This window comes from Equus caballus, chromosome 11 (assembly GCF_041296265.1).
Source record: "Equus caballus isolate H_3958 breed thoroughbred chromosome 11, TB-T2T, whole genome shotgun sequence".
Classification (NCBI taxonomy): domain Eukaryota; kingdom Metazoa; phylum Chordata; class Mammalia; order Perissodactyla; family Equidae; genus Equus; species Equus caballus.
This window is the reverse complement of record NC_091694.1, coordinates 24839751-24860611: the sequence shown is the minus strand read 5'-3', so window position 1 is coordinate 24860611 and position 20861 is coordinate 24839751. Positions and strand designations below refer to the sequence as shown.

The 20861-nt window shown below is 43.2% G+C and overlaps 1 protein-coding gene and 1 long non-coding RNA gene across 11 annotated transcripts in view; one reads left to right on the top strand and one right to left on the bottom strand.

The window, feature by feature from the left end:
- TTLL6 (tubulin tyrosine ligase like 6) overlaps nucleotides 1–19831 on the top strand; it is a 47431-nt gene extending 27600 nt beyond the window's left edge. For 4 of the 8 annotated variants that reach the window (XM_070226248.1, XM_070226253.1, XM_070226249.1 and 1 more), the window contains 3 exons: nucleotides 9901–10264; nucleotides 10734–11002; nucleotides 14678–15399. In XM_070226248.1, coding sequence (XP_070082349.1) covers nucleotides 9901–10264; nucleotides 10734–11002 — 633 coding nt within the window. In that variant the 3' untranslated portion in view covers nucleotides 14678–15399. Of the gene's footprint in view, nucleotides 1–9900; nucleotides 10275–10733; nucleotides 11003–14677; nucleotides 15400–18582 lie in introns of those variants that run through there. The other 4 variants (XM_070226254.1, XM_070226255.1, XM_070226252.1 and 1 more) reach the window with 2 other exon arrangements.
- Nucleotides 9312–20814, bottom strand: LOC106783329 (uncharacterized). Of its 3 annotated transcripts, XR_011422939.1 has the most exons (6): nucleotides 20592–20789; nucleotides 19929–20010; nucleotides 15815–15935; nucleotides 15262–15337; nucleotides 13720–15105; nucleotides 9312–10930 (listed from the first exon to the last, which is right to left on the bottom strand). It is a non-coding gene; the product is annotated as an uncharacterized lncRNA (long non-coding RNA). The 3 variants fall into 3 exon arrangements; XR_011422938.1 differs by lacking the exon at nucleotides 19929–20010 and having other exon boundaries at nucleotides 20592–20805; XR_011422940.1 differs by lacking the exons at nucleotides 15262–15337; nucleotides 15815–15935; nucleotides 19929–20010 and having other exon boundaries at nucleotides 10587–10930; nucleotides 20592–20814.
- Between the last annotated feature and the right edge of the window lie 47 nt (nucleotides 20815–20861).

Sequence of the window (20861 nt, the reverse complement as noted above, 5' to 3'; positions counted from 1 at the left end):
ACCTGTGGACCAGGAGGAAATATTTGCAAACCGTATATCCGATAAGGGCTTAATATCCAGAATATAGGAAGAACTTTTACAGCTTAAGAAAAAACCCCAAATAACCCAGTTAAAAAATGGGCAAAAGACTTAAATGGATGTTTTTTCAAAGTCAAATAAGCCAGTCATGCAAAGACAAATACTGCGTGATTTCACTTAGATGAGGTAACTAGAGTAGTCAAACTCTTAGGAATAGAAAGTAGAATGGTGCTTGCCAGGGCCTGTGGGGAGGCGAAAAAGGGAACTGTTTAAGGGGTATAGAGTTTCAGTTTTGCATGTTAAAAAGGTTCTAGAGATCTGTTGCACAACAATGTGCATATCGTTAACACGACTGTGCTATACGTTTAAAAATGGTTAAGATGGTAGCTTGATTTTATCCTTTTTTTTTTTTTTTTAACCATATATACACACACAAAGAGTAAAGAGTACACTTTGGGGATCTGGCTGCCTCTGTTTGGATCCTGGAGTCTCCTTTTATTATATATATGACTTTCATCAAGTCACTCTAATCTCCTTGAGGCTCAGTTTCTCCATCTAAAAAAATGGAGTTTTAATAACAGTATCAACCAGTGGATTGCTGTGAGGATTAAGTGGAAGGATCCATGAAAATGCTGAGTGGTGTTAGACATACAGGACTCAGAAAGCATCAGTTATTATTTTAATATTACTACTACTTCCTTTTTTTGGTGAGGAAGATTGTCTCTGAGCTAAGATCCATGCCAACTTCCTCATGCTCATCATGGCATGGCTTGATGGGCAGTGTGTGCGTCTGCCCCCGGGATCCAGGCCAGCGAACCCCGGGCCACCCAAGCGGAGTGTGCAAACTTAACCACTAGCAGCCAGTAAGGACTGGCCATTACTGCTACTTCTTTAAACTACCTTTGTTCTTTTCTCATTAACCTAAGACTTAAAGCAGTGCTACTTAACTCTAAAGAGATTTTTAAGAATAAGGTAGCAACATTTTATTATTATTGTTGTTACTGTTTTGGGTTTCATGTGCAGAAGATTGATTTAATCAAAATCCTTGGTTCAGGACACTGTATCACGCCTGGTTCATTCAAGGCCTTTGCCTGTCTTATTTATTTACTTTGCCCTCTATCCCCGTCCTCACCTCCCATTGTCCTATCCACCATCTTCTGTTTTTGTTTTATTTTTTTAACTAAAAAAAATTTTTTTTAAAGATTGACACATGAACTAACACCTGTTGCCAATCTTTCTCCTCCTCCTCCTCCTCCTCCTCCTCCTCCTCCTCTCCCTCCCTCCTCCCCTCTCCCTCCCCCTCCCTCACCTCCTCCTCCTCCCCAAAGCCCTGCACTACACAGTTATATATTCTAGTTGCAGATCCTTCTAGTTGTGCTGTGTGGGACGCTGCCTCAGCATGGCTCAATGAGCAGTGCTAGGTCTGTGCCCAGGATCCAAATGGGTGAAACCCTGGGCCACTGAAGTGGAATGCACAAACTTAACCACCTGGTCGTGGGCCAGCCCCCCACCATCTCTTGTTAGTATGTTTGCTTGCAAAGTAGGGATTTTTTAAATGCATACATTTAAAATTTATTTAAATATGATTGAATTATCTCATTCTATGTCCTATTTTTTTCTTATTGAGCCTTGTGTGTTCTTTTCATTTTAAGATTCAATTTATATGTATTAAAATGCTAAAGTCTTTTTTTTAAACTCACTGTTTTATTTTATTGTTTGGTTTTGGTTTAAGTTTTGTTTTTTAATAGAAAAAGAAAGTACAATTTGATATGTAGTGACAAAATCAATATTTAAAAAGTTATGCTGAGAGATAATTGAAAAGTTTTTTGCCACCTGAATTAACTTCTATCTCCTAATGATTCTTGGTCCAAGATGACTGAATGGACATCTTTGGAGTTACAGGGCATCTACAAATTCAGAAACACTTAGCGTTAAAAAACAAAATGAATGAATAAAATACTCAAATCTTAACTGTACAATTCTGGCAAATAAATACACTCATGTAACCCATAGCCCTATCATGGTATAGAACCTTCTGATATCTTCAAAGTGTTCCCTCCCGTCCTTTCCCAGGCATTTGCCCCCGCCCCCTGCATCCTTCTCTGAGGCATTCACTCTCCTGACTCTGACTTTTTTCAGCTTAGTTTTGCCTATTCCAGAATTTTATGTAAATGGAATAATATAGTATATATTCTTTTGTGTCTGGCTTCTTTAGCTCAGTATTATATCTGTGAGATTCATTCATGTTGTTGGGTATACCAATAGTTTGTCTTTATTGCTGAATTGTATTCCTCTGTACAAATATACTAGTTTGTTTATCATTCTCCTGTACATAGTATATAGTATCACCTAAATATTCTGTAGGTGATATACTATATAGTATGGACTATACTATATAATATTGACATTTGGATTTTTTCCTAGTATTATTGTTTTATTGCTATTGTGATTAAAGCTCCTATGAACATTCCCGTGCAATTTTTTTTTATGGACATATGTTTAAATTTCTCTTATAGCTACCTAGGAAAAGGATTTCTAGGTCAAAGGGTAGATCTATGTATAACTTTAGAAGAAACTCCAAACTCTTTATTTAAAGTGATTGTATCATTGTGCATTTCAGCCAACTGTAAATGAGAATTCCAGTTGCTCCATCTTTGCTGATATTTGGTGTTATCTGTGCTTGAAATTTTAGCCACTCTAATGGCTATGTTGTGATTTCACATTGTGGGTTTCATTTGCATTTCTCTGATGATTAACCATGTTGAGTACGTTGTCAAGTGCTTATTGGCCATTCATATATCTTTCTTTGTGGAGAGTCTGTTCAAGTTTTTGCCTCCTTCCCTTTTATAAAATAGGATTATTGCTCTTTTTACTATTGAGTTATATCCTGAAACTTGCCTATTCTTTTTTTAATAGTCTTTTGATTAGTGAAAAGTTTTAATATTGATCAAATTTACTAATTTTTCTTTTATGGTTATTGCTTTCTGTGTTCTATCTGAGAAATTTTCATGCACCCCCAGGTCACAAAGATGCCTAGGTTTTTTCTTTTTCTTTTTCTATTCTTTTTATTTTCTTTTTCTTCTCCCCAAAGCCCTCCAGCACATAGTTGTATATTCTAGTTGTAGGTCCCTCTGGTTGTGCTGTGTGGGACGCCGCCTCGGCATGACTTGATGAATGGTGCCTTGTCCACGCCCAGGATCCGAACCAGCAAAACTCTGGGCCGCTGAAGCAGAGCGCTCGAACTTAACCACACGGCCATGGGGCAGCCCCCTAGGTTTTCTCTAAAAGCTTTCTTCCTTTAGCTTTGTGTATAGGTCCATGATCCATTTCACATTAATTTTTGAGTATGCTAGGTGATGGGAACCAGGGTTTGTTTTTCCCATATGTATATCTATTCCCAGCACTATTTATTGGAAAGACTTTCCTTTCTCATTGAATTGCTTCTGTGCCTTATAATTCCAGTAAGTATTTGTTGTTGTTATAGATTCTTTAGGGTTTTCATCATAAACAGTTATGTCATCTTCAAATAAAGACAGTTTTACTTCTTTCTTTCCAATTTTTATGCCTTTTATTTCTTTTTCTCACCTTATTGCACTGTCTAGGATTTCTAGTGCAATGTTGAATAGGGCTGGAGAGAGTAGACATCCTTGCCCTGTTTCCAGTCTTAGAGGGGCAACATTCAGTCTTTCACCATTTAGTATGATGTTAGCTGTAGGGTTTTTGTAGACGTCCTTTATCAGGTTGAAGAAGTTCACTTCTATTGCTAGTTTGCTGAGAGTTGTTTTAAATCATGAATGAATATTGAATTTTGTCAAGTGTTTTTTTTTGTATCAATTGATAGGATCATATGGTTTTTCTACTTTAGCCTGTTAATATGGTGGATTACACTGATTGATTTTTAAATACTAAGGCAGCCTTGCATTCCTGGAATAAACCCACTTAGCAACGGTGTAGTATCCTTTTTACACATTGCTGGCCTCAATTTACTAAGGTTTTATTGAGGATTTTTATGTCTGTGTTCATAAGAGATATTGCCCTATAGTTTTTTTTTATCTAATTTCTTTGTCTGTCTTTAATATCAGGATAATGTTGGCTCCATAAAATAAATTGAGAAGTGTTCCCTTGCCTTCTGTTTTCTGGAAGAGATGGTGTAGAATTGTCGTTACTTCTTGTTTAAATGTTTGGCTTGAGTTCTCCAGTGAAAGTGTCTGGGCCTGGAGATTTCTTTTTTGGAATTTTTAAAGTACAAATTTAATTTCTTTAACAGTTATGTATTTTATTTTGAGTGAGTTTTGGTGGTTTGTGGTTTTTGAGGAATTGGTCCACTTTATCTAAGTTGTTGGATTTATATATAAAGAGTTGTTTCTCGTAGTCCCCTATTAGCCTTTTAATATCTGCAGAGTCCCTCTGCAGACCCTCGCTTTCATTCCTGATATTAATATTTTGTTCATTCTTTCACTCCTTTTGTTTTCTTTGTAAGTGTTGCTAGGAGTTTATCAATTTATTGATCTTTTCAAAGAACTGGGTTTTGGTTTCATTGTTTTTTCTCTTTTTCTCTTTTGGATTTCATTGATTTCTGCTCTTATTATTACTTTCCTTCTGCTTGCTTTTGATTGTTTTGCTTTTCTTTTTCTAGTTTCTTAAGGAGGAGGCTTAGATTATTGCTTAAGACCTTCTTTTCTAATATAAAAATTTAATGTTAAATTTCTCTCTAAGCACAGCTTTCCCTATATACCACAAATTTTGATATACACACATGGGTTACTTAACGACAGGGATATGTTCTGAGAAATGCATCATTAGGCAATTTTGTCATTGTGCAAACATCATAGCGTGCACTTACACAAACCCAGGTGGTCTAGCCTACTGCACATCTAGGCTATATGGTACTAATCTCATGGGACTACTGTTGTATACGCGGTCCATTGTTGGCTAAAGTGTTATTTTGTGGTACACGACTGTATTGTATTTTCATTTTCATTTAGTCTAAAATATTTTCTAATTTCACTTGAGACTTCCTTTATGACTTACGGATTATTTAGAAGTGTGTTTAAGTTTCAATTGTTTAGAGATTTTCCAGTTACTGGTTTCTACTTTAATTCCATGTAGTCAGAGAACACACTTTATATGATTTCAGTTCTTTTAGATTTGCTAAAGTTTACGTTATGACCCAGGATATGGTCTCTTTTGGAGAATGTTCCATGTGCCTGTCAAAAGAATTTGTATTTTGCTGTTGTTGGGTAGTGGGTCAATCAGATCTATTTGGTTGATGATGTCGTTCAGTTCTTCTACAACTTTGTTAATTTCCTGTGTACTAGTCCTATCAGTTACTGAGAGAGGAAAGTTGAACTCAAACTATAATTGTGAATTTGTCTATTTCTCTTTTCATTTCTGGTAGCTTTTCCTTCATGTATTTTGAAGCTTTGTCATTAGTTACATATACACTTAGGATTGTTATGTCTTGGCCAATTGACCCTTTTATTGTCATGTGATGTCTCTTTCTCTCTCTTACTTGTAATTCTTTGCTCTGCGGTCTACCTTGACTGATACTCACAGAGTCCCTGCATCTTTCCTTTGACTAGTGTTCACATGGCAGATCTTTTCCATGGGTGATCTGTCCCTTAGTCCAGTTCTCAAAGTCTTTGGTAAGCTGTCTAGGGTCAGAGTTGCACATGGCTAGCTCTGGGGTGCGCCCAGGAATCCATAAGCCACTTTGTTGAGTCACTTTCCAAAGTTCGTTCCTCTCCACAATCTCCCTCGTATCATCTTTTCTGATTCTGATTTTTTTTTTTTTTTTTTGAGGCTTCTGGCCTGAAACCTGGAGCTTTAGTTACCCTGTTCTGTGGCACACTTCCTGTGACTATACCTACTTCCAGGGTCAAGTGGCAGGAGATCACAGAGAGAAAAAAGTATTAGGGGGTCACTCCACCCTCTTGGGACCGCAGCTCTTCCACTTGGAGAGGAAGGTTCCTCTCCCTCAGAGCTTCAGGTTCTTTCAGGCCGGCTGGTGATTCTGTTGCTGCCACTGCTGCCACTACGTCAGGATTTCATGGAGGTGGGGGCTCAAGAGCGTGGAGCAAAGAAAAGAAGAAAAAAAGATCTTTGAACCAAAACTGTAGGGTTTCTCCTAGAGATCTCTCTGTCTACTCCCCAGTACCCACTTCTGAGTTTTGAGTTGCCTTGAGTTCAGGTCAGGGGACGCGGGAAGGAAGACAGTCAACTCATTGCTGCCTTGCTGGTACTTTGAATTCTCATCTTTCTCAATATGCCTGCTACTGCTTACTTTTCAAAATTTTCAAAGAGCTACTTTATGCATGCATTCCGTGCAGGTTTTATAGGTACAATCGGTGGGAGAGACAGGATATAACATACTTAATCCATCTTACCTAGAACAAGAACCAAACTGCTACTTCTTCTGGTCACTTAAGATTTTCCCGTTATCCTTTTGATGTCTTCAGGATCCATAGTGATATGCTCCGTCATGGCTGATAAAAGTAATTTGTGTTTCCTCTTTCTTTATCTTGATCTTACAACAAGTGTATCAATTTTATTAATTAAAGAACCAATGCTAGGCTTTGTTGATTTTCTCTACAGTTTATTTTCCATTTCATTGATTTTCAGTATTATCTTTATTATTTTCTTCTCTCTACCAGCTTTTAGTTTAATTCAATCACCTTCTTATAGCCTCTTAAAGTGGAAAATTAGATTATTTATTTTAAGCCTTTCTTCCTTTCTAATATAAGTGTTTAGCACTATAAATTTCTCTGTAAACACTAGTTTATCTGCATACCATAAATTTTGGTGTGTTACATTTTTATTATCATTCAGTTTAAAATGTTTTCTAATTTCCTTTTTGTCCCATGGGTTATCTAGAAGTGTATTGTTTAAGTTTTAAATATTTAGGAATTTTCTAGATATCTTATTGTTACTAGTTTCTAATTTAATTCTTTTGTGGTTAGTGTACATACTTTGTAAAATTTCAGTGTTTTTAAAATTTATCAAGGCTTATTTTATGGCCTAGCAAATGATTTATCTCAATGGATGTTCCCTGTTCACTTGAAAAGAATGTGTATTATACGGTTGTTGAGTATGTGTTGTACGTGTCAGTTAGATCACTGTGGTTGATAATTGTTCAGATTTTCCATATTCAGACTAATTTGGTGTCTCCTTTTTGTGTTAATTTCTGAGAAAGGGATGTTAACATCTCAACCCACAATTGTGGATTTGTTTATTTCTATATTTTGTTCTGTCAGTTTTTATTTCATGTATTTTAAAGCTCTTTTATTAGGTACACTTTTTAAATCATTTTATCTTTTTGATAGTGACCTTTTATCATCATGAAATAAAATCTTCTTTATCCCGGATAATATTCCTTATCTTAGAATCTATTTTGTTTGATATTAATATAACCACTCCTGCTGGTTGTGACTAGTGCATGCATGATATATCTTTGTTTTTAAATCCTTTTACTTTCTTTTTTTTTTAAGATTTCACTTTTCCTTCTTCTCCTCCCCAAAGTCCCTCCAGCACATAGTTGTATATTTTAGTTGTGGGTCCTTCTAGTCGTGGTATGTGGGATGCTGCCTCAGCATGACCTGATGAGTGGCGCCAGGTCCGCACCCAGGATTTGAACCAGCACAGCCCTGGGCCACCGAAGCACAGCGTGAAAACTTAGGGCCACGGGCCTGCCTCTAAATCTTTTTACTTTCAACTCATTTTTCTCATTGTATTTAAAGGACATCTCTTATAGACAGACCTAAGACACCCAGTATGACAGCCTCTGCCTTCTGATTGGAGTGTTTACTCTATTTTCATTTAATACAATTATTAATATGATTGAATTTAGGGTTGAAATTTTATTTGTTTTGTGGGTTTTTTTGAGGAAGATTAACCCTGAGCTAACATTCATCACCAATCCTCCTCTTTTTTTTTTGCTGAGGAAGATTGGCCCTGAGCTAACATCTGTGCCCATCTTCCGCCACTTTGTATGTGGGATCCTGCAACAGCATGGCCCAATAAGCGGTGCGTAGGTCTGCATCTAGCATGTTGTTTTTCTATTCATCTCTTCTGTTTTTGCCTTTTTTCCTGTGTTCCTCCTTTTCTGCCCTCTTTTGGGTTAACTGAAAATTGGATATTTGTTAGTTTTAATTCCTCTGTTTTCTTTTATTTAGAACTTTTTGCATTTTTTTTTTTAGTATTCTAGGGCTTGCAATATGCATCTTCAGCTTGTCAGAATCTACTTAGAGGTAAAGTTGTACTTAATTTTAAATATAGGAAACTTATTCCTTCTTTTGAACTAACATATTATTAGTATTTATTGTAGTGCATGTCTATCTGCTGGTGATGAAATTTCTGTTTTTGTTTATCTGAAAGTGTCTTTAGTCTTCACTTTTAAGGATATATTAGTTGGACCTAGAATTCTGGATGATATTTTTTTTTTCTTGCGGCATTTAAAAAATGTTCTGGGGGCTGGCCTGGTGATGTAGTGGTTAAATTCATGTACTCCACTTCGGTGGCCCAGGGTTGGCTGGTTTGGATCCCAGGCACGGGCCTACACACTGCTTATCAAGCCATGCTGTGGCAGGCGTCCCACATATAAAGTAGAAGAAGATGGGCACAGATATTTGCTCAGGGCCAATCTTCCTCAGCAAAAAGAGAGGAGGATTGGCAGTGGATGTTAACTCAAGGCTAATCTTCCTCAAAAAAAAAAGTTCTGGTTTTCTTCTTTTTCTTTTTAAATGAGAAGTCAACTGTATTCATAACATTTTCCCCTATATGTAATGTGTCATTTTTCTCTGGTTGCTGTCTTTAATCCCTGGATTTTAGCAATTTGAAATGCAATATGATGTGTCTGGATTTAGTTTTATTTGTATTTATTCTATTTAGGATTCTTGAGCTTGTTGGCTTTGCAAATTAATGTCTTTCACCAAATTTGAGAATTTTATGGCCATTATTTCTTCAAATATTTTTTCTGCCTTACGTTGTTCCTCTCTCTTTTGTTTTCTGCCTTTATGACTACTATAGGTACCTCATATAAGTAGAATTATACAATATTTCTACTTTTATATCCGGCGTATTTCACTTAACATAAGGTTTTCAAAGTTCATCCAGGGGCCCACCCCGTGGCCGAGTGGTTAAGTTCATGTGCTCTGCTTCGGTGGCACTCACAACTAGAATATACAACTATGTACTGGGGGTGCTTTGGAGAGAAGAAGAAGGAAAAAAAATTCATTCATGTTGTAGCATGTATCAGAATGTCTTTCCTTTTTGAGGCTGAATAATATTCCATTGTATATATTTACCACATTTCGTTTATCGATTCTTTATCTGTTGGTGGACATTTGGGTTGTATTCACCTTTCACCTATTGTGGATAATGTTTCCAGGAACATTAATGTACATACTTTTTTTAAAGGAGCTATCTAATAACTTATTTAGTATGTATACCTAGGAGCGGAATTGCTGGGTCACAGGATATTTGTAATCCCATTTTACCAAGTATTTCTAGATGGCTCATCAGAATGGCTGTACCAGTCTACCTTTCATCAGCAGTGCACGAGAATCCCTATACCCAGACATCCCACCAACACTGATAGCTTTCTAATTTTTGCCAGTCTAAGAGCTGTGAAATAATACCTATTTTTCTGAATACAAGATACTGTTTGAAACCTCTCTCATGTTTAAAGACCTCCAGAGGAGGCTCTGTGGGCATTCCCCATCATCTTCCGCCCTAACCTTTAACCAATTCATTATTAGGAAACTATTCTAACCTAAATCTTTCCTGCTGCCAATGAACTCAGCTCTTACTCTGTTTTATCAAGAACGGCATAGGAAGGAGCCCTTTGCTTTCTGCAATCTCATTTTGGACTGTTTTCTCTTCCAGCCTCTAACCTCAGTAGAAACCTCCCCAGAATCCACTACCCAGGTCTCAGACTCTCCTGAGTCTCTGCCAAGCGTGACCGTGACAACAAGCTCTGAATGCAGTAGCCCAGAGATGGACAGGCTGGTCTCCTTTAAGTACAAGCAGCATCAAATCTCCCAGCACCTCATTCAGGGGAAAATATCAAAAATTTCTCTGCCTACAAAATCCCAGAGCTTCTTGGAGAGTCTGAACCCAACCTGGACTTTGCTAAAGAATACCATGAAGAAGGAGCATCTGATGTCAGAGCTGTGCACCAAGATGCGACTGAGGGAGAAGCTCTCCTTGCTCCCAGCTCACCACAGTCCAAAGCTGAGTAACCAGTCACGTGAGTACCGGTGTGTACAGGGATGTGCCAAGAGCTTAGGGGATGGAGTAACCAATAGGACCAGTCCTCATCTTAGGGGAGCACTCAGCCTGAGGGGGGCGCTGCAGTCCCTGCCCTCAGAGGGACCCCAGTCTGATGGTGGAGACTAGTCCCTGTCCTTAGGGAGTCTCTAGTCTTATTGAGAAGATAAGAAAAATAAAAATAGAGTGCTATGTTTCAGTACCCTCTTCAACATTTCCTGGTTCTCATTCGGTTGAGGCCCAGTCAGCTCAGCCTGTGCCACTTGGGGGCATACAGTATGAAAAAACAGGGAGAGAAACTATTTGGAAGAAAGGAGTAATGGCTAATTCTGATTTGAGAGCTTCCACTAGTTTTAGGTCAGGGGACCCTGGTGGGAGGTGGCCTTTGCCAGGAATCTGTCTGAGGCCAGCAGCACAACTTGATGATGTCAATGACTTTGCCGTTCCAGAACACCCCTCCCTCACCCAGGAGTGCTACTTCCACAGGCGAAGCTCTGGCAAGAAGAGGCAGCTGGACGTCTCCTCCCTCCTCCTGTTGCAGAGTTCTCACGGCCAAGATGTTTCTCCGAATGATCTGCTGGTGGTGGCCACTCCAGCCCGCCTGGATCCAAGGCCCGGCCGAAGCCATACAGGTGCTATGAGGGACCTGTGTAGACAGAATCAGGAAGCATACCGTCACTGCCTGATCTCTGGCCAAAAAGGATGTGAGAGGAAGTAGGTAGGCCCACCCACATTCCCTTAATGTTTCGGGTGCCTTGGCAGGCGCTATGTGTATATATTTATGGAATGTTGGGTAGGCACATGGATGGATGGATCGATGACAACATAAAGGTAAGTAGACGGTTAGGACTAACCTCAGTCAAGACGTGACCCCTTTGCAATGTCTATTTCTGCTGTGACTGATCTGTCCCCACTGCTTAAGTGCACTCTGCCTTGTCTTCCACTGATGGCTAAAATTAAGACAGTCATAACTGATGATCCCAGAAGTAGAACCATGTCAACCATGAGGGATTGATTTCCACACCTTTCATGCTGTGCCCGCCTGGCCTAGGTCCAGGTCACTTGTCCCCAAAGCTGGCCCTGTCAAGGTGTATACTGAGGGGGCAGAACAACAGGACAGTGGAGGCTGAGAAGATTTGGAAACAAAGGACTTGAAGCTTTGACTCCACTCTGTGAAAGGCCCAAAGAGATAGCAAGGAGCCCTCTGTCAGAACTTGAGTGCTTCTGAGGAAGGTGGGTGTAAAATTTAGGAGAGCTCTACACGTAGCCTCATGTATAGTAGAGGGATTTGTGATGTTTAGCTGCCTAAAGAAGAAGGCTATACATTTTAACCATCTCCCTTGCTCCTGCCACCTAAAGCAGACTGTGACCAGACAGTCTGACCTGGCCCCCTCAAGAGCAGTGGCTCACACCGCAGGAGGGCCAGCGAGGAAACATCAGCCCATAGGTACCACTTTGGGTGATGAATGCATATTCAGCATAAAAATGCATATTCCAAGGCCTGCGCCCAGAAATTCCCATTCCGTAGGCCTGCGGCGGGTGGGGCAGGAATCTGCATTTTAAGAAGCTCCTCTAGGTGATTCTGATGGTCTTCTCACCACCCTTAGAGAAAAACTGGGCCTGGTGTTTCCCAAACTTCCCTGTTGGTATAAATCATGTGGGGGCCCTTGTTAAGCCTTTGGTTTCCTAGGCCACACCCCTGGAAATTCTGACACAAGAGGTTTGGGATGGAGCCCTGGGAATTTGTCTTTTGCGTAAGTCTCTCCAGTGTGGTAGCGAGCACTGCCCTCCGTCGCCACTCAGGCCTGGGCAGAGGGATCTGTGACAGCCAGGCCTGGCCTGTGGGCCTGTTTTTGGAACAAAACTCCCTGATCTTTACGGAGCTCAAACCCACTCGCACTATCTTTGGTTCATTATTTTCCAGTACTGGAATTTTAAGTAAAGATAGGGTTACCTAATTATTTCTATTTATGCTCATACTGTTAAAAGAAGGGAGGTCATGTAGCAGCTTACAGTGACAATTTGGATTCAGTATGACTGTTAAAATGAAGTTGTAATGATCAGAAGCCACACAGAGAAAGGGAGGAGATAATTATGTTAAGAGGGTGTGATCGAGTGCTTCCTGCATTGACCACTGAATTTGGCTCTGAACCTCTTAGCAGAAAGGGCCAAACACAGCATTCTGTTTTGATCTTTTTTGTCTCCCCAGTCAGAACAGAAACTCCCTAAGGACACAGACTATGTCTCCACCATCAAACTAGGGTCTCCATGGAGTCAGGGCCTTCATTCCCGCCCCTTCCCCCAACTCCCAACCCAGACCAGGCACTCCTCAAAGATTGGGACTGGTTCTGTTGGTTACTCCATCCCCTGAGCTCTCGTCTCGGCACATCCCTGTATGTGCTGGCACTCGTGAGTGGCTACTCAGCACCAGCTTTGGGTTGTAGCGAGCTGGGAGTGAGGAGAGCTTCTCCCTCAGATGCATCTTGGTCTGACATGAGACGCCTCTTCTTTGTGTCATTGTTTAGCAAAGTCCACTTTAGATTCAGACTCCCTGAGAAACTCTGGGATTTTTGTAGGCAGAGTTTTTGATATTTCCTCCTAAAGGAGTAAAGATAAGTTTACTCACCTAGCAAATACATAGGTCTTTAGGACGTACTTCTTTCCCTGGCTCTAATTTCTAAGAGGGGTTTGTCATGTGGTCATTATAGACTTTTACTACCATAGCGGACAATGACTGAAGGCACTGACATGTTTTTTTTATGAATTTTAAAGAAGGTAATAATTATACTTTTTTGGTAGCCTACCACATAGGTGCCAGCACTCTTCTCGATATGTGTTTTATTTAATTTCCTTCCAATCACAATTGTGCACTTTAGAAAAGAAAAAAACCTAAGGACCAAAGAGCATAAGGCTTAACATTCAGGAGGTCCCACGGCTTTCAAGTGGGGGAGCAAAGATCTGAGTCAGATGTTTCTGATTCCCAAGCCCCAAGCTCTTAAAGCCACACTATCTTTCTTTCAAATGGCGTTTTTAATACTAGTCTTCAGTTAGAGCTGAGGGCATAATAAATGGCTCTTTGCTGAAGGCATTTCCGCAGGTAGCAGAGATGGCCAAGACTAAGCAGGGCCTCCTAGATTTTCCTGTGGAACCACCAGATCTCAGAGCAGGCCCTCTGCTTTTATGTAAAATAATGGCTTCTAAAAATTCCCGACTAATCAGACCATAATGGACTACACATACAAGGCAAACTAGCCAAAGTCTAATTATGTGCAGCTGAATGCCTGTCTATTAACACACTGATTTACAAATGTGGTGTGGGAATAGGGCTTCTGCATAATACGTAGTGTTTGAATGAAACAAGGAAAGAGCAGAGCAGAGGTCCAAATTACTTGGGAGGTGTAATAATAACGCCTTCCATGCATCAAGTTTACATACCATATCTCTTGTAATCCTCAGGTCCACGCTGTGAGGTTGGCAGGGCAGATATTATTATCTTATCATCAGTTTGCAGGTGAAGAGAATCAAGGTTTGGGGACAGTAGATGACTGGTACAACCTCACACGAGTAATGGGCTCTGGACAAAGAGCCTGATGTTTCTTCCTCTGTACCACTCTGCCATGAACTTAGAGCCTGTCCTGACCCATGTGAGGAATGGGGCCCTGACAAATTCCTCCATCTTCCTGCTTAAATCACTATAATCTCATCATCTTTCCTCTGGGTCTACTTTCACAGTGGGTCAGTCACTGAGACCAGGGTTTCAGATCCGTGAAAAGTTAGGTTTAAGGGATAAATGGCCCATTTTGTAGGAATTTAGTGATAATTAAAAACTTGCTAAAATGGGCTGCCTGGCACCTTACTGAATAAGTGGTAGCTGCAGTGATATGACGATGATGGTGATGATAATGATGGTGATGATGATAATAATACTGTGCTGATGGTGATGAGCCCAGCATGGACTGGACAAGACACACTTGCTTTCTGTGTACTAAAAGCTTTGCATACATTATATCAATCCTCAAAGCAACTCTTTGTGGTGAGTACCTTTGTTATTCTCTTTTTTCAAATGAGGAGACCAAGATTTAGAGAGGTTAAGTAACTTGCCCAAGGGCACACAGACAGTGAGAGCTCCTAAGCCTGTGCTCTTAACCACTACCACTTATCTCCAGCCAGCCATGTTGGCAACTCTTAAATGATCCCTATCAATTTGGGGGCTGTAAGGATACAGGAAGATGATGTTGTGTAGGTAAACTGGGGTTTCTGGTGCTATGGATGTGAGTCACCTGAGTAATTCCTGACCCTCTAGATGGGAATGGTAATGATGAGTTCATTGACGTGAATATTCTAGTGGCCATTTTAAAGGAAAATCTAAGAAAAATCTTTTTCTTTTTTCCAGAATCAGACTGGATCTCTGCCATTTTTTCCCTTTCCACTTCTTACTCCCAGGAAATGATTTATCTTTTCCTACAGTGTCTATAATGTCCATAGAATTAACTGAAAGTTTTATTTCCTCAGCTAGATATCCTGATCTTGTAATGACCTCCCCTTAGCCCCACTGAGGCCAACAGCCTTGCCTTTTGTGTCTTCCCAGTTAGCTTACAGCGCTGTAGGACCATGACTTCTGGGAGTTACTGGTGCTGCCCCAGGACACACCCCATTTGCCCCACTAGTGGCATTCCTATGGGTCACTCATGTGGCACCAGCATCCAGAACTCTCTCCCAGATACAGCAATGTGAGGGGAGGAGCGTTCAGAGAAGGACTCAAAATTTCCAGGAGTTCAAAGCCCTCCGTCCACCAATAGGCTTGTGTCAGCTGGTCTTCAACTGCAAAGAGAAAAGAGAGAAAGGGCTAGGCATGATGGAGAACTCTGGGCCCTGAGTAAGGGAGTTGGGGCAGTTGTAACTTCACCAGGTAAAGACCACACCTTCTCCCAGCCCAGCCACCTCAGTGCCCAAACGTCATCCTGCTGCCTCCCTTACCAGCCCAACTCAATCCCGCCAGCGAAGACAGAGGTGAGGTGAGAGTGTCTAGCCTGCAGGTGATTCTTCCGTCGACCTGCAGAAATGATGCATTTTCCCTTCAAGTGTACATTAATAAAATAAATTGCCATGCTCAATGCCGGGACAAGGAGCCTGATCCAGAGTGAGAATGGGACGGGGAGGGGAAGAGACAGTTCTCCCGAGATCCCCTCGTTAAGAAAGCTCCAAATCCACTGAAAATGTGTCAGGAGCCTTTGAAGAATTTCTTTGGATGAATGGTTTACAGTGAGCCCTACCCTCTTGCTGGGAGCCCAGAGCCTCAGGTGGCCCTTTAGGGGGCGCTGTGGCTGCCGTGTCTCTGCCCAGCATGGACCCTGGCTAGCCTCCAGGCATGACATCTCACTTTGTCTGCCAGTTCAATCTCCCCCCTCTCCAGGAATGTAACCCAAGATTTTTGCCTCACTTGCCCTTCCTGAGTCAGATCCCTGGACAGAGCGTTGGAGGAGGAGTATGGGGAAGGGGTGGAAGAAGGGTGAGGTCTGTAGTCAAGCACCTGCTTCACAATGGTGACCCAGCTTTGCCTTATGGATTCCCAGAGGAATGAATTTCTGGCCTCAAGGATGTCAGGGGATTCTGGGATGCTTGAAGATTACAGTACCCCTCAGGCGAAAGACCTGCAGTATGTAAGATATTGAATGGAGAAGTTGGACTCAAGCCATTTGTGTCCAACTGTAAAGCACACACGTGTACACAACACCTTCTGCTCCACCTAGGCCTGGTTTTCAAGGGCTGCTAGTGTAGGGTTCTTTTTAGTAATTAAGTCAATGCCCACCTGGATGGCAGAAGAAGGAAGCCCTGGTTATCACTGGGCAGACTAGTAAAAGCTTAACTGTCACCTCAAGTCGTCCCCCGCTACCCCTTCACTAGCCCATTCTCGATGCCATTTAGAAGGCTCAAAATAGACTGATCTGAGGCCGGTTCTCCCATTGTCACTATCAGGTTGTCATGCATCATAACCCGGCCCAGGCAGAAGATGTAAGACTTGCTAAATGGGGCTTCCCAGAAGCTCTACAGCTCTGCCTTTTCCTCCCTAGTCACCAGCTCCAGGCAGTCAAGGTTCCTGATGATAAAAAGGAAGTCTCTTAATAAGGTGAAGTCAGAGTTATTTGTCTTCCCAAGGGACAGTTTGGTACCAGCACCTTTGATCCTAGAAACAGGTCAGCTTCATGGACGTGCAATCTATGCGGTCACCAGGGCCCTATACTTAGAAGGGCCCTGCACTTGGTTTAATGCTCTGTTTAATGCTCTTGAAATTGTGAATAATTTTTGAACAAGGAACCCTGCATTTTCATTTTGCACTGGGCCTGCCAAATGATGTAGCCCGTCCTGCCTGGAGACTAACAGCTCTGGATTATCCAGGGAAAAGGCAAAACGGCAGGCGGCCTTCCTAGGCCCACCCACCTCCTGCCTCTTCACCCACAGGGCTCTGCAGAGCAACTCTCTACTGAATGCTTGTGGGGGACAAAAAATGCTTTTGGCAGTCCTTGCCCCCGTGGAGTGTGCAGTGCAGTAAGACAGGTCCACGAAGAACAATCCTGAGTTAAGTGCGACTAAAAAAGTGTCAGTAGATGAGAAGGAAATGCCCTCACACACCCAGCTGGGAGGATGTAGTCCACTTCATTGGAGAAGGCGATATTTGAGGTGGCAGGAAAAATAAATAGGATTTTAAAAAGTGGACATGAAGTGTGGGACTGAGGTATGGAGGCCTGGAAGAAAATAACAACCCTGAACATGATCAGGAAGTAGTCTAGTCCAATTTGGTTGGACCAGAAAGGAAAATTGGGAGATGACAGGGGAAAGATAGCTTAAGAGACCATATTGGTGACCCCAGGGCCCTTTGTTTAAATTGCCATTACTGCACTCCTCATGATGGTGGACTCGTTTGCATGGCTGTCTCCCCACTGGACCGTACCACGTCTTTACATCTTTATATCTCCCGAGTTTAGCCTAGTGCCTCGGACATAACAGGAATTCATTAAATATTTACTGAATGAGTTAATATTGTGGAGGGTCTAAAATGTTATCCTGGGAAGTGTTTGCCTTGTTCAAGTGAGCAATGGGAAACCACTGAAGGTTTTTGAATGGGAGAGAGATTTCAGTGTTAGAAAGATGAATCTGGTAGTAGATGGTAGGATGGATGATTGGCAAGGCAAGAGACTGAAGGTGGGAGAGCATTAGGAGGCTCGGATGATGGCCCAGGGTCAAGCCCTTGCAGCCCCTGTTAGGATGGCTGACTGTGGGGAGGAAAAGCAGGAGGCAGGTGAGAGAAACACTGTAGAGCTGGGACGTGGCAGCTGGACAAATGGAGGGGAGAACAGAAAGGGAGCAAGAAAGATGGCTTCAAAAGAACGGAGGCCCCTGAGAGAAAATAGAAACACTGGGAAGAGGAGCTTTTGGAGGATGGAGATCCGGGTTCTGTTTCATAAAGCTGCTGTATGAATTCCTGTCCCCAGATGGATTTAAAAGAGCAATACTGAAGGAAAGGTTTCCAAACACAAAAATGATTTTCCTAAAGACCAAGTTGTTAAAAATAGCCATCTTGATTGGGCAGGCTTTCTTGGTCCCCAGGTTCAGAACTACCTGGGCAGCTCAAACGACATGTGGCCCCCACCCCCCGGCCCAAATTAGTCAGGGGTGGGGGTGTTGACCTGTATTTAGAAAGCTCTCTCAGAGGGTTCTGATGCATAGCTCTGTTTGGGAGCCACTTCTGGCTCACCCCACACTGGACAGCCCCTAACACGCCTGGAACAGGCCAGGGAACTCTCCCCCAGCCTTAAAAGGCGATTTCAGATTCCAGTTTTCCTTCTACTCTGGCAGGGAAGGCGAGTCAGGCAGATTGGCAGCTGTTCCAAGCGTTGTCCCCGACCCATCCTGGGTTATTACATGAGCTGAATGTAATCATTCACAACTCCTGTCTTTACAGCTGGCATGTCACTTAGCTTAATTACAGCACACAGTGGCATTTCAACTCAAGGAATCTAAAAAAGCAATAAAACGGGTTTTGCATATTGTTAGGAAGGCAATGAAGACCTTGGAACTGCAATTTATGAAGCATTGCTTTAAATTATTTTGCATTCTCCTGCCATGACTCTTAAGTTATTAACCAGCAGCGTCAGAAAGCCAAGCAGGCCACGTGTCACATAGAGGGTGTTACATGTTTCCGAGCATACACGGTGTGCTGGGGAGGTGGCTGGAGGCTCCAGGAGCTGCCTTGGGGTGGGAGGGGTTGTCTTTGTTCTGAGCATGTGTTCTTCCCATCAGGCACCTGCCAATCACGCTTCCGCCATAACTCTCCCAAACCATGGGCTCTGACTGGTCTGGGGTGACCTTCAGCAAGGACCCCCTTCCTCTTTACTCCCGGACATCCACTGTTCCAAAAAGGCACAAGGAAAGAAACGTGGAAGAGCAAAACAAGTCCTTTTATATCCAGGATTGGTGCCTGGCTTCTCTGGCTCATTGAGTTCTTTTCCTGGTTTATTTCCTGGTTCCTCTTAATCTTTGAGAATGTACTTCTTGGGCAGCCATTTAAAGGAAAAGACTGTGACTGTGGTGTCTCTCCACCACCCTGCTTTCTCAAGCCTAGGAGTCTTAGGAATGATAATAAAAAGGGACCCTGTCCGTCTGAGAAGGGGGCAGAAGCAGCAGGAAGTGGAGCAGGCAGCGCTGAGACAGATCCCTTTTGCTGTGAGCAACATTGGTCAGCACGATAATTGGGAGCAGAATGCCAGCTGCCTCAGCAGCCATGCCAGACGGGAGAGCAAACACCGAAATCCTGTTGGCAAACCCAGCAGGGCCGTCGCAACATGGCCAAAGCAAATAGGGGCTGAGGCCGGCCCACTGCAATGGACTCTCACTTCCCCCTTGGATCCGGCAGAGAGAGAGACTGAGCCAGCTAAGCCCACGTATAGGGAATCAAGTAGCCATGGGGATGCTCATACCCATCCCTGGGCTGGGGTCCGAGCTGGACCCTTGCTCTCCTTGCCATGGTCTTTCATTTGGCACAGACTGAGGAGAGTCTGATAATGATACAGCATTTTCACGGCTATTCCTTTGTTTATTCTTCAGCAGTCCTGTGAGATCAGTATTATCCCCATCTTCCAGATGAGAAAACTGAGGCCAGGGGAGATCAAAGACACAGAGCCAGGACTTAGTCTCGGGGCCTCTGCCTCACTGTCTGCTGCACTTCTCATTCCCTCCCCCCATGTCAATTCCCACAGTCCCTTCCTGGCAGAGCTCCCACAGTCTAAAGGGGACTTGAGTTCTTTCCATTTCATAGCTGAGAAGCAGAGGCTCAAAGGTGGGTTGGGGGGGGGGGTATTTTTGTTTTTAGACCAAGACACAGCAGTTGACATCCGTGATTCTGTCTGCCACACCCACCAGCACAACCGGAGGCCCAGTGAGATTAATATATTTACGAATAGTTTCAATTCTTTGGATATTTCAACAGACTTTTTTCCTCCCTTTTTTTAAACAAGAAAGATCTGAATAAATATCTCTGGTTTTCATGTAATAACGTGGTTGTATGTGGACACGGCCTTGTTAGACCCTCTTATGACCTGCAGCCTCTTGATGTCTCTAGGATCCGAGGTACCTATGAAAATTCATACCCTTGCCGCCTCGTTGGAAAATTTATATTTCGTGGAGAGATGCACAGTAGCTATATTCATATCCGATAGAAGGACTGGGCTCCTATTGAGAGAAGAAAAGCCAGCTGTTGGATTGGCTGTTCCCTTCTGGGTCCCCATTCCTCCACAGATTTCCTGGTTATTTGAAATTTCCTGATTATTCTCCAACGTGCCTTTTTGAGGGGAGGGAAGGACAGGAGAAGGAAAGAGGAGTCGTTTACTGGATTCGGATCCTATAACCAATCCTTTTTCTCCTAGCGTTTTCATTTGCTCTGCTTCTGGGGACTTTGCCGGGAAATACCACTTGTCAGAAGGAGCCCGGGAAAGTGGAGGTGGAGGGCGTGACTGGAGCAAGTCCTCTATTCCCCGTCTCTGGAGGGAAAACTTAGAGGGCAGGTGGGGCTGGGGGTCCCCAGGAGAGAGCGAGGCCTGTGCGGGACTAGTTTGGAGATTCTGCTGGAGAAGGTGCGCGTGGGAAAGGCGCAGCCGGGCGAACTTGCCGGGAATTGGAGATTAGGACGCGGGGAGAAGAACACCTCGCTCCCCACGACACAGGCCCGTGTTGCTGTTCTGAGTACGGCTGACCCGGGGCGCTGAGCCCCGCGCTCTTCGGCGGAGAGGAATCCCGGGTCGACCGTTACTCACTGCGTGCTTCGCCGACACCCTCACACGCGCTGTCCCGCCCGAGCGCCTCCCGGCACCACCGGCGCCCGGACCGGGAACTCGGCCCTGCAGCTGCCGGCTGCGCGGGGCCCAAGGGCTCCCGGCAGGAGAAGCCGGGCCTTCGCGCCAGCGAGGTCTGCGGAGGATCCGCCCCGGCCGGGAGAAGCAGGACGGAGGCGCGGGGAGCTGCGCCTGCGCGCGCAGTGGAAACGCTCAGCGCGGGGCCGCCACCCGCCGCTTCCCTGTCGCTCT